The sequence below is a fragment of the Scophthalmus maximus genome, chromosome 18 (assembly GCF_022379125.1).
Source record: "Scophthalmus maximus strain ysfricsl-2021 chromosome 18, ASM2237912v1, whole genome shotgun sequence".
In the NCBI taxonomy this organism is placed as follows: Eukaryota; Metazoa; Chordata; class Actinopteri; order Pleuronectiformes; family Scophthalmidae; genus Scophthalmus; species Scophthalmus maximus.
Window position 1 is genome coordinate 6,636,089 of NC_061532.1, and position 14,208 is coordinate 6,650,296.

Genomic DNA, 14,208 nt, shown 5'->3' on the forward strand with positions numbered 1-14,208 from the left:
TGTGATTTGAGACGGATGCAGAGGCGCGACACTCTCGTTAGCACACAACACTGCACACCCCTCACCCCCTGTAAGCTCTTAATTTCATGCAAGGCAGTGTTTTGCACCAGTTACTCACATCTACCAATGAGAAGGAAAAAAAACCTGAGGGGGGACCGAGTCTGGGACAAGACACCCTGGGTCTGTCTGCAGTGTGATGCAGAGCAAAGCACCACGCTGTCTCTAAACCTGAGTCATAGCCCTTTGTCTCCCATAGTCCATTGGGACCTTGTCCAAGCTAAAAAGATATTTTTTTAAAAACCTCACATATAACTGTAGTTACACATAAGCAGCGAGGTACAGACTGACACAAAGATATGTTGTCAGATGAGTCATTTTTACAGTCGTGTAACCATCAGCAGACCGGCCCCTGGGCCAGGCCGTAGGCTATTACATAACACCGTCCCTTTACCATCAATTGCCAACAGGGGATGACCTTGAAAGGGCAGGCAGAGCCCCGGCCCAGAGAGGCACCATCAGTCAGGAACAGGGCAGCGTAATGCTTAGACTCTGGCAATGCTGGTGCATGTCTGTATAAACCATGGTGTGCCCGTTTTCTCCAAAATCTGTTTGTGTGTGTGTGTGCGCGTGTGCGTGCGTGTGCGTGCGGGTGTGTGTAGAGGAGCTGGCACAGAGGTGCTGGTGGATGAGATGTGGTCATGCCTGCGTAGTTTTGCAGAAAGCAGCCCTCCCAGTGAGGATGAGGATGATGTGGAGTAACAGGGACACACCTTCCTCTAGCACACACACACGCACGCACGCACACACACACACACACACACACACACACACACACACACACACACACACACACACACACACACACACACACACACACACACACACACACAGGTGCCAAACTACAACAGGATATCAGACCACATGATGCCATGTTGTACCAAGCCATCCCACGCAGAGTCACGAGTATAACAAAAAAAATTCATAATCCAGATGATGCTGATTTGTGTTTGTCTCTTCACTTCAATGTGTGTGTGTGTGTGTGTGTGTGTGTGTGTGTGTGTGTGTGTGTGTGTGTGTGTGTGTGTGTGTGTGTGTGTGTGTGTGTGTGTGCAGTGACAGGAGTAAGTCCAAGCAAGACAAATCATGATCTTCCACAATATTGCTAAGTTGCGTGCACAGCTGCGGAGGCTGCATTGATAAACTGTGTCCTTATTGTCATTTGGGTCTCATCAATATATGGCCTCAACCCGCCAATAATTTCTCTACATTATGACTTAATCTTATCCAACCAAAGCCGACGATGCACCGGCTCGCAGCATGCAATTATACACTTCCAATGAGGTCACCGAGGAGCAATTATGATGTGTTTGATGTGCACGCATCATTATCGACATGATCTCATCGTCCTACCTTGCGAGGGTGCGGAGTCGACGGGGGGAGAGGTCCGAGGAGCCTGCGGAGAGACGAGGGAGGGCAGGAAACGAGCGGTTCAGACGTCTGCGAGATGCTCCTCCGTCGAGCCGCTGGCAGCTCAGGGTCTCTTCGTTTCGTGTAAGTCTATGGTGATTTAGATTGGTTTTGGGGGAGGGGGGGGTTGTAAATGCGGGGCTAAAGTCAGCCTCGGCAGAAAAAGTACGCGGTGCAGGTCCGTAGGATGATGCTGTTAAAAACACACTGCTGCCCGAGCAGAGAGAGAGAGAGAGAGAGAGAGAGAGAGAGAGAGAGAGAGAGAGAGAGAGAGAGAGAGAGAGAGAGGAGGAGGAGGAGGAGGAGGAGGAGGAGACAGATACTGGGAGACACAGAGAGAGAGAGAGAGAGAGAGCAGTTCATCTCTACCTCTCTCTACCACCCCCCCCCCCCTCTCTCTCTCTCTCTGAGTGGTTGGGCATTATGATGCCGCCAATAATAACAAGAGTTAACAAACACGGCCTTTTATATTTCACACTGAATTTGTCCGTGACCCCTTAGTGAGCTAGGAGACGGGTCAAGCTGTTCTTCTTACCTGTTTAAATAAATCCCTCATAATGTTTATTTAAAATTTTGGCCGAACCACTGAGAGAATCCATCCGCGCCGTCAACGTCAACAGGCGCAGTTGGTTTTCGCGCCACAGAGGAGGCAACGCGGAAGTCGCGGCGACGTTAGCTAAACAGCTAACTTAAACCCAAAGTTACCTGGCTGGGTGTGTCCGGTTTCTGCGAGGTGAGTGACCCGAGAACAACTGGCTGCACAGAGAAGTAAACGATGCCTCTTCCCTTTAAATGTCAGATGATCTAGATAACAGCCGAGAGTATGATTTAGCTAATGGAGCGTTTGTGCTTAGCTCAGCGCTAACTAAGCTAGCTGCATTCGCAAGCGTCATAGTGATGTCATGCTAAAGTCAATACATTTAACATGCTCTAGTTAGCTGGTCACACTTGCTTGAGCTATGAATAATGGGCATTCCCAGGGAATTGAAACTTTAGTCAAATTCATGTCTCTGAGAAAGCAGGTCATCAGAGTTTAGCCATCTGTACGTTTTGTTCTAGCCCTGACATTAGCAGTCAGCTAACTTCGACTGTTTTTTTCGTACAAACATTAGCTCGCTAAAGGAGGCAAAGGGTGGTCATAGGAGCCCGTGTGACACAAGTACAGAGGGATAGTATTTGTTGTAATATTACTATTCTATCTGGTGATCTAAAGTTCAGTGCGCTACAAAGGATGGATATGACACTGATAACGTTATTATTTCCCTAGACATGTTCTTTTTGTTATGATACATGTAGAGTGCGTTATATAGTCCCTGCGGTGTTCATACAGTAAATATACTCGTTTTGTATCTGAACATTTATAAATGTGCCTTGTGTCACACGGTAGCCTGCCTGGTAACATGTCATATGTTGTAATGTTGGCACCTTGGTGACCTGAAATTATTCTGCCTAACATATGCCCTTTTTCTACGCAAGACATACAGCCATGTAAAAATAGTATAAAAAAAAAATCAGGGATGAAAGACGGTTGAATTCCTTTGGTTTCAGGTTATTCTGCATGGTGGCTCACTGTCACACTGACCCGGCTTGCTGGTACACTTAAAATAGAACGCAGCCATTGCTGTCTCTATAAATGACATCTCTGCTTTTCCTCCATATGATACATTTAAATGTTTGCTGTGATAAAGGGATGGTAATAAAATTTAGTATCATTAGATAGTGATGCACAACAGTTCTTGATGGGGGTGTTGAATTAGGGAAGCAAACGGATCAGCATCAGTGCTTTGGAGCCATTTCTGTATTCTGTACAGCGAATGAGCATCATGCTGTGTAACAAGCTGTTCTGGTATAGGAAATCCTCCCTCTTAATATGATGTTATTATGTCCTTTACTCACAGAAAACTGAAGGTTCATTGTACGTTTTTGGACTGCAGGTTTTGTAGAAAGTGAGTTACTGTAGCATTCATTCAACAAAGCATATGAGTTATTAAGTATACAGATGGGAATGGGGAATAAATTACAGACATACTTTTACAAGACATCACCTCCAGACTTTTTTGAATCACTGGTTTGAGTCAGCATTCCAGAGTGACTGGAACATGTAGTAGCATTTATTAAACTGGAAAGTGTGCCTCCCTGATGCTGTGTTCACACAAGATGTTGCTATTTTTGGTTTTTGCAGATTAAAGAAAATGGATAAGACCACACATGAAGATATCAGTGTGCAAACAGGGAGAGCGCTCACTTCACCACCCTCCCCAAAACGGCCAAGGACTGACTGCACGGTGACAGACAACAACAGTGCAGAGACAAGGTTTGACTTTCCTGACCTTTGGACATTTCGAAAAACCGTTGGCTCCGCAGCATCTCTGCACAAGAACGTGGTTCTAATATGCTCAGTGGAAAGTGGGGATGGCCGAGATGAGAAACTCCACGAGCAACCACAACACACCAAATTAATTGTCACTCCTATTACCAAGGCGACCGCTTCACACACTGACGATGCACACGCAGGACTGTCTGAAGTCTGTCTTATCACTGCTGAGAGACACCTCCTACATCTGGGGAAAGATGAGCAGCCTCCACTTACTAAAACTGACAAGCTCAGCTCATACCCGCGAGATGATGCAGGTGGGGCATTGGCAGAGTCTGACACTTCCAAAGACACCAGCGCCGACACGTCCAGCCATCCTGATTGCAGACGGCTGGGGAAATCACTCGAACATGAACACCCTGGTGGTTGCTGCCTTCCCGCAGGAAACGACATAGATGGTAGACAGGTGCAAAATAATGTCATTCAAATCCAGGCATTTAACCTCAGTTCAAGGGCTGAAGTGGTCAGATGTCAGTCTGATTGCACTCATGAAGATGCTCTATGCAACGCTGGTTTCCGTAATGCGAGGAGTGAATCTGCTGAAGTCAAAGCATGTAATCAGAAAAAGAACAAGCTTGTATTTGGTGAGAATATAATGTTCATCAAGGAGGAGGCTAACAGTCACACATCTCTCAGTGATTGTGCAGACTCCAAATCAGTTTATTCAAACCCTGAAGAACAACCCTCTGGGAACTTTGCACACGCTGTAAAAACGGAGGAAAAAATATCAGAAAATGTTGCCGCCTGTGAAAGAGAAACAAAAGGCCACGTTAATGAGACCGGTATGAGAAAAAGCCTGATCCATTCTGTTGCTGAATGTGCTCAAGGCTCGATCGTTGCTTATGATATGGTATTAGCCAGAAATATTACGGCTGAGAAAGTGAGTTTTGAGGTTGATGACTTCTGTGTGGTAAAAGGCAAGCGCGCCGCTGGCGAGATGATCGCCAGAGCTCGGAGTGATGCGGCTGATCACACAACAGAGACTCCAATGCCTGCAAGAATCAGCCGAGAGCCCACTGAAGGAGATAACGATCCGGGCGCTTTCAGTGTAATTGACCCCGCAATATGGAGTGAAGCTGACATGGAGGCTGAAGTGAAACGCTGTAACTCAGAGAGCACTGCAGCTGTAGAAAGATCTCCATCAGTAAAAGTCTGTGGGACGGACACGCAGGAGGTTTCAGCTCACGACCAGACTGGGCAGCGTAATCACCAAAGCACACCACGGAAGCCTGAAGAAAAAGAAGACTTAACTCAGTCATACACGGAACCGCAGGCTGTCTCCATCCCCATCAACCAAACACACAACACAAGTGGCAATGAAAGCTGGAAATCCAGTCCCAGCAGCAGTCCACACAGACACACAAAGCCTCCTCCTGCTGTGGACGGAAGACATGAGAGTCATAGGTCTGTGAGACATCAGGTGAAAGAGTTAATTCCCGTCATTCTTGACGACCTGGTTGAATATTCACAGACTGGATTTGCCAGAATGGACAGGGCCCCTGAGGTAAAAGAAAGAGAAGACATGCTGAGTTGCGTAGGACAAATAAAAACAGATGAATATTGGAACTCAGAGAAATCAATGGAGTCATGGGAAGAACTTCTGCAACAAAATCGAAAAGACAAAATCAACACAAAGAAAATATCAGCTGGGGATTGCATCAGTGACCCGACAGAGGGAGAAGTCGGTGAATATGACAACAGGTCAACACTTGTGGAAGATGAAGAGACAGCTGAAGACGGGGAAAGAAAAGAGGTGATTGACGTTGGAGAAGGAAATAAAACTGAGGTTCAAGGAAAGTCAGAGATATTGGTGAGAACAGCGGATAAACTGCAGCAAGGAAACAAACACAAAAGAGACATGACTGAAGTGTCACATGTTGAATGTGTCAGTGAACGGACGGAGGGTGTCGTGAGTAAAAGTGAAAACACATTAAGCCAAGTTAGTCAACACGAACACGGAAATAAGCTCAGTTGTTTCCCTGCTGAGACATTAATGGTTGAAAACAAAGATGACCTTGCGTTCTTCCCTCTCGCTCCAACAAGTGATGCAGTTGTGCCCTGCAAGCACGATTTAAACCATTCAAGAAATGCACACAGCAACCCCACAGCCCTAAACTGTAATGACAGATTTTCCCCAGTGCCATCTGTCTTCACTTTCTATGACCGGGCGCCTAGGGGCTTTGACACTTTCGAAAAGATCCAGCTCTCACCAGACGACGATGGTGACGATGGTGATGCTGCTGCCGGCCTGGGCAACAGCCCTCTCCTTACCAGCTCACCCGGGCAGCTGTTGGAAACATCCCAGCGACAACTTTCCCGCTCTATGCCAGCGACAGGGGAGATACCAGGAGAGGAGGGAGGGGGCAAGGAGGAGGTGCAAAGAATTCAGCGATGCATCGATTACAAAAAAGTTTTAAGCAGTGACTCCACTTGTAATGAACTCCTAAACTTGATCTCAGAGGCAGACATTGTTGATATTGCAGATGTTATTGCTCTTGGATGTTCAGAGCAACTGTTTGGCTGTGACTTGGCCTGTGCTTCCGCCGTGCACATCCAGGATGAATTTAACCCTCAGTCAAAGTCCTCCACTGTTTCCACCGAGAGCGACAGTCCGTCTGATGCGAACATGTGCCCTGAGTTTCAGATGAAAGAACACTTCGACATGGTGTTGAAAGAGCTGAACCTGTTTTTTGAAATTAGCATAAATGATTTTGCGAGCGACAGCAAAGCGCCGACACCAGAGCAGTGTAGTGACACAGCTGAAGCATCAGAGGGCGACGTCTCAAACTGCAAAGAACATCTCAGTAGCCCACAGCTGGGAGGCCACAGAGACACATCATCAGGTGACTACAAATCATATGATTCACCTTTACCTTTACACAGTAAAGGAATTTATTAAGTCACTTAATCTCATTGGACCAAGTCTGGTTCAATTGCTATCAATAGCACCCATAACATATAGCTACAACAATAAGCACCAGTAGAAATACTTCTTTGACTGTTCAGATTAATTGTGAATATAGTGTTTATAATGTATGTAATAGTGTGGATATAGAAAATCCACATTACATTACAAAAGTGAAAGTTAAAACATTTTGAGATGCTAAAATTTTTTCTTGCTTAGAGTCTCTGTCGCAGTGACAACAAGACCCCAGGAAGTCACTGAGCCGGACCAAAATATTCCAGTAAACAAACCTCCCATCAGGACCACAATGTGTAGTTTTTACACAAGCTTGACGTGTTGACTACTGAACCACAGAGGTGTTAGCAGGCAGACTGACCCAGGACAGCTGTTCCACCCTGATCCCAGATAAGCCAATATGCAGCCGGCTGCAGCGTCATATCGAGTGTATAGATGGGAGAGTGGTATCGATCTTCTCATCTAACTCTCAGCAGGAAATTGAATTAGCATATTTCCCAAATGTCAAACTTTTAACTATCATGATCAGCAAATGTAAACCACTGTATCTCTACACTTAATTCAATGAAAAATGGTGCACATGCAGAAGAAGTTGACTTTAAAACGTTGAATCACTGCGTCTTTGATTGCCGACCAAACAAAGGGTCACATTCACATTTAATATAAAACTTTGTGTCCAAGTATTGTTCAACAAAATTGAGATAGTTGAATTGAGGACAAACACTTTGTATAATATGGAATATTTAATAGATAAAAAATTACCGTTAGGCTGAAGACTGAGATGTCAGATTTTCTTAATTAACTGTCTTTGTAGACGCCATTATCACATTCAAATAATAGCGCAAAAATAATGTTTATTATTTAGATGATGCCGATGAAGACTCCACCTTGGAAATGTCTGAAGGTGATCCAGGGGTTTCTTGTACCAGTGGCAGCCGCGACGGCGAGCAAGAGGTGCCCCTCTGCAGCCAGGAGACGTCGGTGTGCGCCGCAGAGAAACACAGAGGTTCAGAGAGTTTACTCTTCTTATTCAAATGGGGGGAAAAAAGAAAAAAAAATACCAAAAGCTTATTATCTTCAGGAACAAAAGAAACAGATGTCAACAGAGTCTTTCAGTAATCAGTGTTGGTAAAAAGTGTGAAATTAAATCTAGAGGAAAATAATGTTTTGCTCACCCAGAAAACGCCTTCAGAAGCCAAAAGGCTCAACCATTAAATGATGGGTCTGGAAAATATGAAATGAAAATTGTGTAATTAGAGCTGACGGACTGTTCTTTTGTTCCATATTTTTTTTAGTCTTGCATGTGCAATGCTGTTCTTTGCCTGAATGTTGTGTGATGGACTTTAAAATTTCAGCTAGGTTAATTCAGTAAGGAAACACAATTACTTTTATTGATTCGTCTTTTTCAATTTGACACCGCTTCATCTCATGAATGTTCAGATGTTCATTTCCCTTTGTCAATAAACTGCAGTGGAATGATTACACCGCCATGAATGTAAAACTATTGTTTAAGGGTAAACAGAGCAACAAATAAGACAGACTCAGCCAGTTGCTCTTCCCAGCTGCCTGTCTCTGACTGTCCATTTTCCTTTCAGAGCCGTGGGGGATGGAGCAGAGAAGCGAAATGTGGTCTCCATCCTTCATGTCTCCACCATTCTTAGAGCAACTGAGCTACAGTGAGTTTCACGTTGTGTTGTCGACAAAGGACTTCAGCATTTTGCTGATAGAATAGTGGGTTTTTCTTTGGATAAGAGTGATATTGGACAGTGACTGTTTTTTTTAAATCTTTATATACTGTTATGAATTGTGTGGAATTGTTCAGGCCTTTTTTTTACAGCAGCCATTTCAACATATAGTCATAAAAAAGCACTAGTGAAGGAACGATTGCTGAATTCCATTTAGCTGCTGCAGTTTCAGGCTCCTGGTTTCGTTAACGCTCACTCACTGTCGTGCCTTACTGTGACAATTGAACTGAATGTCAACAGTAACACTTTTGCTTTTCCTATTCTGACATGTCAAAATGTTTTCTACGAAAAAGGCCTACGGGTCTGTCAGCAATGTGTTTAGACTCATTGTTTATCATGTTGATTTTATTTCTAACTGTCACATTAAAGCTCTAAAAGAAAACAGAAAATATCAGAACGAGACAGATAACAATAGAAGTGACAGTGTAGCACCCAACGCCAGCTTCATCCAGTCTCACTATGCCGCCTCCTCTTCATTTTGCTGCTCTCCACTGCATTATGAACCCAAGTGTGTCTGCTGGGAATAGAGTGGGCTGCATGTTTGAGAGGAGAGTCGGTCTTACAACTTACCTACCCGCAGATGCAAAGGGCTACCCTTGTCACTTTGAGGAGAGAAAAAGAAGGAATGTCTAATAGCACGGCTACTCTTTCTGCACCGAAGCATTATGGGAATATTGAAAAAGAAAAGTCACTGTGTCCATTTTTTGTTGCTCAATGTTGTGAACCATTAACAGAAAAGAATGTCCTTGGTGCTCTGTGGAGCTTTAGGGTCTAAAAGAAATCCAAAAGTTAAATATAGAGTTCAGGATGAAGTCACTAATGATGCTGCTGTGAGGTTCAATAGAGTCAGAAGTCATGTGGGGGTTGATTCATAATGAGCTGTTATATTTTTGTGTGCAGGACCCCCGGAGAAGCACAAGAGACTGGAGCCTCTGAGAACGTGCACACGACCAATCCAGGTCGGACTTTCAAAGAGAGCCAAGACCAAACACCTGCACCGCCCCCACCCCTACAAGTGAACGTCGGGAAGGCAATTAAAGGTGATGCATGCATGAATGTTAACGAAGCCTCCCCCTCGCTGCCATGTTCAACATCTCATTTTCTGATGTACAGTATATTGTTGTCTCATGTTTTGTGAGTGGTTTCCTGTACATCTATCGCAACCTTACCTCGGGAAGGTTTACCCCACAAAATGTGCTGTTTCACGTTTGCAGATTTAAATGCAGCATGCCATATAGTGTGCTGCTGTTGGAGGAGTAAGTGCCTAATCCAGGGACGCCTTGACAATCTCTCCACATATCTCCATCTGAAATAATATGTTGATTTTTAACATTTTTCCCAATATTTATGTATTTATCTATCCATTTATTTATTTAGTACGTTTCCCCCGATACATTCCCATGGGTTTAATTCCTATACAAAAAAAATCAGTTTATATACCACTATTTACATACAATTATTATTTACACAACAGTGTCGTTGTGTAAATAATAATGCTTTCACCATTATATTCAGGTTTGTCGTATGTAATTGGTTCTCGTGTGTTTCGTTGTCGGCGGGTAGATACATTACGCTCCTGGTTCCCGTGATGTGTGGGTGTAATCAGTCGTGTTCTGTTACTGTATCATTACATGGGTTCACATGTAGTGGATGCAGCACATCCCTTCAGCAGTTCTGTGGGAGGTTGGCTGATATTGAATTTCACAATGCCGTGTTTGCCCTGAGAATTAAATAATATAACTGTATATACAATGTGTTTTTCATGTATACAGTATATACAGTACGTGACTGTATCCTGAGCAAAACATAAATCTATACTCATAACAGGGAGCATGTTCTCTCTCTTTTGATTTCGTTTCCGAAAAGCAACGAGTGTTTGGTCCACAGAAGATATACCTTCTAACTCATAAATAAATTCACTCTTATTCTACAAACTGTGCAGCTCAATGCTGTTGTGGTTTCATCATAAAAGACAAAACATATACAATTTGAGCAACTTCCCGCCACAACAGAAGCACACTGAATTTATTTCAACATGGAGTCAGTTCTTGTGTTAGCTTGAGGCAGTGGAAGTGACATTTCCTGAATGTTAAGTGAATCAGTTTCTTTTTATTCTTGAGTCGAACTGTGTTTTCTAGACTACGGAGGGCAGGTTGGTAACATTTAATGCAGTGCTGTTCCACATTGTTCAGACAGAAGTTAGAATAGAATTAAGGACAGTTTGCATTAGTCTTCAGTCACCAGTGGCTTGTTTGCTTAACGTGCCCATTGTGCTGTTTTGTGATCTTAATTTTCTTCATTGCTTTGAATTCCTCTTCATGAATGAAAAAGTATAAACTACACATTTTGTCATAAATTTGTTTTCGACTCTTCTCTTAAAACTAGCTTAAACAGCCAACTCTGTGTATTTCATCAAAGCGTTTTTTAACAGTGTTATTCACTGATGTTTGTCGGGATTTTGAAATCAGATTTTTTTTTCTTGCCCCTGATCAATTCCCTGAATCAAAATGATCCGGTGTTTTGGGGGGGGGCAGTTTGTTTCAGTGACCAAGGTGCCTCAGCTGGCAGACAGGCAAGCGCAAATCATCAAAAACAAACAATGCCATGGTATAGCTTTTCAAAAAAATTATTGGATTCAGCCACCGGACATTCAATCTGTCTTTCTAATCAGGTACATTCTGTGAAGGCTGTTGGTGTTGAATTAGACTTTTTTTTGTTGTTGTCGATAATGACTTTGTCAGCGCTAGTTGAGTCTGAGCGGTTTGTTTGCCGATTTGTTACAGGGCTCATTCTTCACATGGATACGTATAATTTTCCTCCTTTAGCTGGAAAAATAAGTAAATGATATTTATTCCAACAAATTGCCAACTTCTTAATACATTATTCATATATAAATGTCTAGTATTCCGAATGCTCTATTCATTGCCTTTAATGGGATCAAATTTCCATTACCTGTTGCTAAAATGGCGTTTCATGTATTGATATTTCTTGCTGATCACACAGACGCCGGTAATCCTCAGCCTTTAGTAACACCTCACTTGCGGTGCAGTGGAGTGTGTTACCTGTGCACCACTCTTCCATAATTGTCACATTTCCAAATTAAAGCACGGCGAGGCATTGCCACATGCATTGTCATCAGAGGGGAGGATTAATTCCAGACAGTTTACAGCTAATGAACCAGATTGTTGTTATTAAGAAGTCTCTTCTGTTCCAAATAATGTGTTTGGCCTACATACTGCAAGTACATTCGAAAGTAGATTAATAAACCAGCTGCTTCAGCTTGTAGATGATGAAAAAAAAGTCTATTATAGAAATGCAGTCAAGCATAATATTGATATTTTAAGTGATCACTTGAATGAGAATGTTAAAGAAAGTCAAGACTTTTACTTAGCAAATAATTTTGGACTGCTTTCCACTGTCTGCCTGATTTATTACTGTAAGTGATGGCAGAGTGAAGAACAGAAAGTTTGTCCTCCATAGAAACAGTCACTATGAAGGCAACAGTGTGCAGTTAGGGTTATTGTGAGGACAGTTTCAAGCTGTTGATGGAGATGCATGTTATGATGTAGAATAATGACCTTGGTCGGTGTTTTCGCTATTTACCCTGTGGAAAAATGGACAAAAGTAAATTAAATTAATGTAAAGTGATGAAAGGAACCTGACGCTGAGGTAGGATTGATTGAAAATAAGATTTTTTTTCCCCCCACAAAATCACTAACTTTTGCTTTAAATGTGATATTAGTTTCTTTAAACTTGTATCTGCTGCCTCTCTGTGTGACATGAAAGAGACATTGCGGCTTTAGAAACAGAAAGGAGACTTCAAAGGCTCCACTGGAGCCAGAAGTTGCCTCTTTTTTCTTTTCTTTTTAAGATCTTATAATATCGCTCCCTCCTCACAAAAGCTTCAGTGCATAATTCACTTTTCCAATCATGAACTCGCAGCATAACCCAAGGATCCAAAGTGTAAAACAATACCACAAATGAAACTTGGCAGGGATTTACGTTGCCGTGTTTTTAATTTCCTCCCCGCCACCCAAAATTAAAGGGATTAGGCATTCATACATTGTTTATCTTCATTAGCAAACGAAAGACAGGTGTTGTGTCAGCATGAGAGTCCAAGTAATGTTATAATGCTCGTGGAGGGACCTTGAAGATTTAGAACACACATACTTCTGCCTCGCCTGTGGGCAGAACCACGGAGGCCAATACTCAAAAACCTTGGATAGCCAGAGGATGATTAATGGGCATCAAATTAATTTTTCTCCAATATTTCAAGGGTTTAGGATGAGCAGTTATGACATGACTTTAAATTTGTTGTACGTCTTTAGCCCAGGATACATGTAGATATAGACAAAAGTGATTCACAAAGAAAAAAGTGTCACCGTGAAATTTTTTGCTTGTTTTTTCCTGGACAAAGATTTTTTTTCTTTCCCACAAGGGCCTTAAGTAATCTGACTGTATCAAAAGGTTGTTTACATCGTTGGCAGTGTTTCAGAAGCTGAAGCGTCCTTTGCGTTATCAGAGGAGGAGCTGTGATATTAAACCGTCCGCAGCATCTCTCCAAAGCAAACAAACAGCTTAAGGTAAGGAGTTTGCTTTTGGCACTGCATGTGTACTCTCACACAGACTAAGCTTGCATGTATTTGCAGCTGTTTTTTTTCAGATCAATAGTAATCACTGGGCCACAGTCGCCGAATCAGATGATCGACTTGGACACTAAAAATATACCGGAATATCCATTGCCCCTGCACACCACCGAGCTTGCCGCTGGACTGTACGTCCAGCAAAGTGACCATGACTGCACTGTTTTGATTGTACCGCTGTCCTTTAAAGGATTCTCTTGTCATGAGTGCACGAAACACTTCATTTTTTTTTATCACTGTAAAGCAGCTCTGAAGTGGACCGGGACAAAAATAGTGTCCAGTGGGGGGGGATTTCAAATTTAAAGTTGTTGAATCACACTTGATTTACCTCGCCCGGGCCCCAAGTGGACCAATTTTTGAACACTTGAGATATATCCAACTGCCGTCTCACTCCGGTGTGCCTTGCACAGTATCCTCTACTGTGGTACAGAGCAGATTGAAGGGTTAGCGGGCCGAGAGGAAGGACAACAAGAGGATTTCACAGTCGAGTGTTGTGACACGACTTTTGCGGTATTGTTCTGCTCGCTTCTGAAGAGCTCTAATTAAATTGGCGGCGACTGGACGGGCGACCCGTTTGAGCGCGACAAACAGCAGCGCTGGTCGAATAAATAGGAGCCTTACAGAGCCCACATCAACTAGAGGGTCTGTGGGCGGGGGAGGTGGGAGGAGGTGGTGACTAGAGCAGCCGTCCTGAGGTTTTATTAAAAGGCTGCACACTGAATGGGCTGTTTTGATAAAGTCAAAACATTCCCATGCAGACAAAGTTGTTTGCTGTCATTTCACATATTATCGTGCGGGAGGTTTTAACAGTTCACTGTAACCTTTGAACTCACTGAACTGTGGCAGATGTTCGGCCCAGATTATCTGGTAGTGCGAGGGGTCTACAGAGCCATTCTTAAAGTCATTCTGCCTGCAGAATAATCATCAGAAAACCGTGTCTGATATTAAGGATTTAGCACTGTCGCCTCACTGCAAGAAGGTCCTGGGTTCGATACCAGGTTCAGACCATCAAGCTGATGTACGAGTGCAGTGGAGAGCTGAGTTGGAGGAAAGGCTTGT

At 43.3% G+C, this 14,208-nt stretch overlaps 2 protein-coding genes across 8 annotated transcripts in view; one reads left to right on the forward strand and one right to left on the reverse strand.

The window, feature by feature from the left end:
- The window catches only part of vsnl1a (visinin-like 1a), a 29,857-nt gene extending 28,160 nt beyond the window's left edge, over positions 1-1,697 (reverse strand). Inside the window, exon 1 of the mRNA XM_035618345.2 lies at positions 1,411-1,697. The gene's annotated coding sequence lies outside the window, so the exon portion shown is untranslated. The remainder of the gene's footprint in view (positions 1-1,410) is intronic.
- Positions 1,698-1,950: 253 nt separating this feature from the next.
- Positions 1,951-14,208, forward strand: part of fam49a (family with sequence similarity 49 member A) — a 106,784-nt gene continuing 94,526 nt past the window's right edge. For 2 of the 7 annotated variants that reach the window (XR_004786228.2, XR_007030121.1), the window contains exons 1-5: positions 1,984-2,200; positions 3,650-6,684; positions 7,627-7,767; positions 8,357-8,437; positions 9,407-9,546. Coding sequence is in view for 4 of the 7 variants with exons in the window: in XM_035616687.2 (XP_035472580.2) it covers positions 3,660-6,684; positions 7,627-7,767; positions 8,357-8,437; positions 9,407-9,525 (3,366 nt within the window). In the remaining 3 variants the exon portion in view is untranslated. Of the gene's footprint in view, positions 2,236-3,649; positions 6,685-6,965; positions 7,027-7,626; positions 7,768-8,356; positions 8,438-9,406; positions 10,863-14,208 lie in introns of those variants that run through there. The other 5 variants (XR_007030122.1, XM_035616689.2, XM_035616687.2 and 2 more) reach the window with 5 other exon arrangements.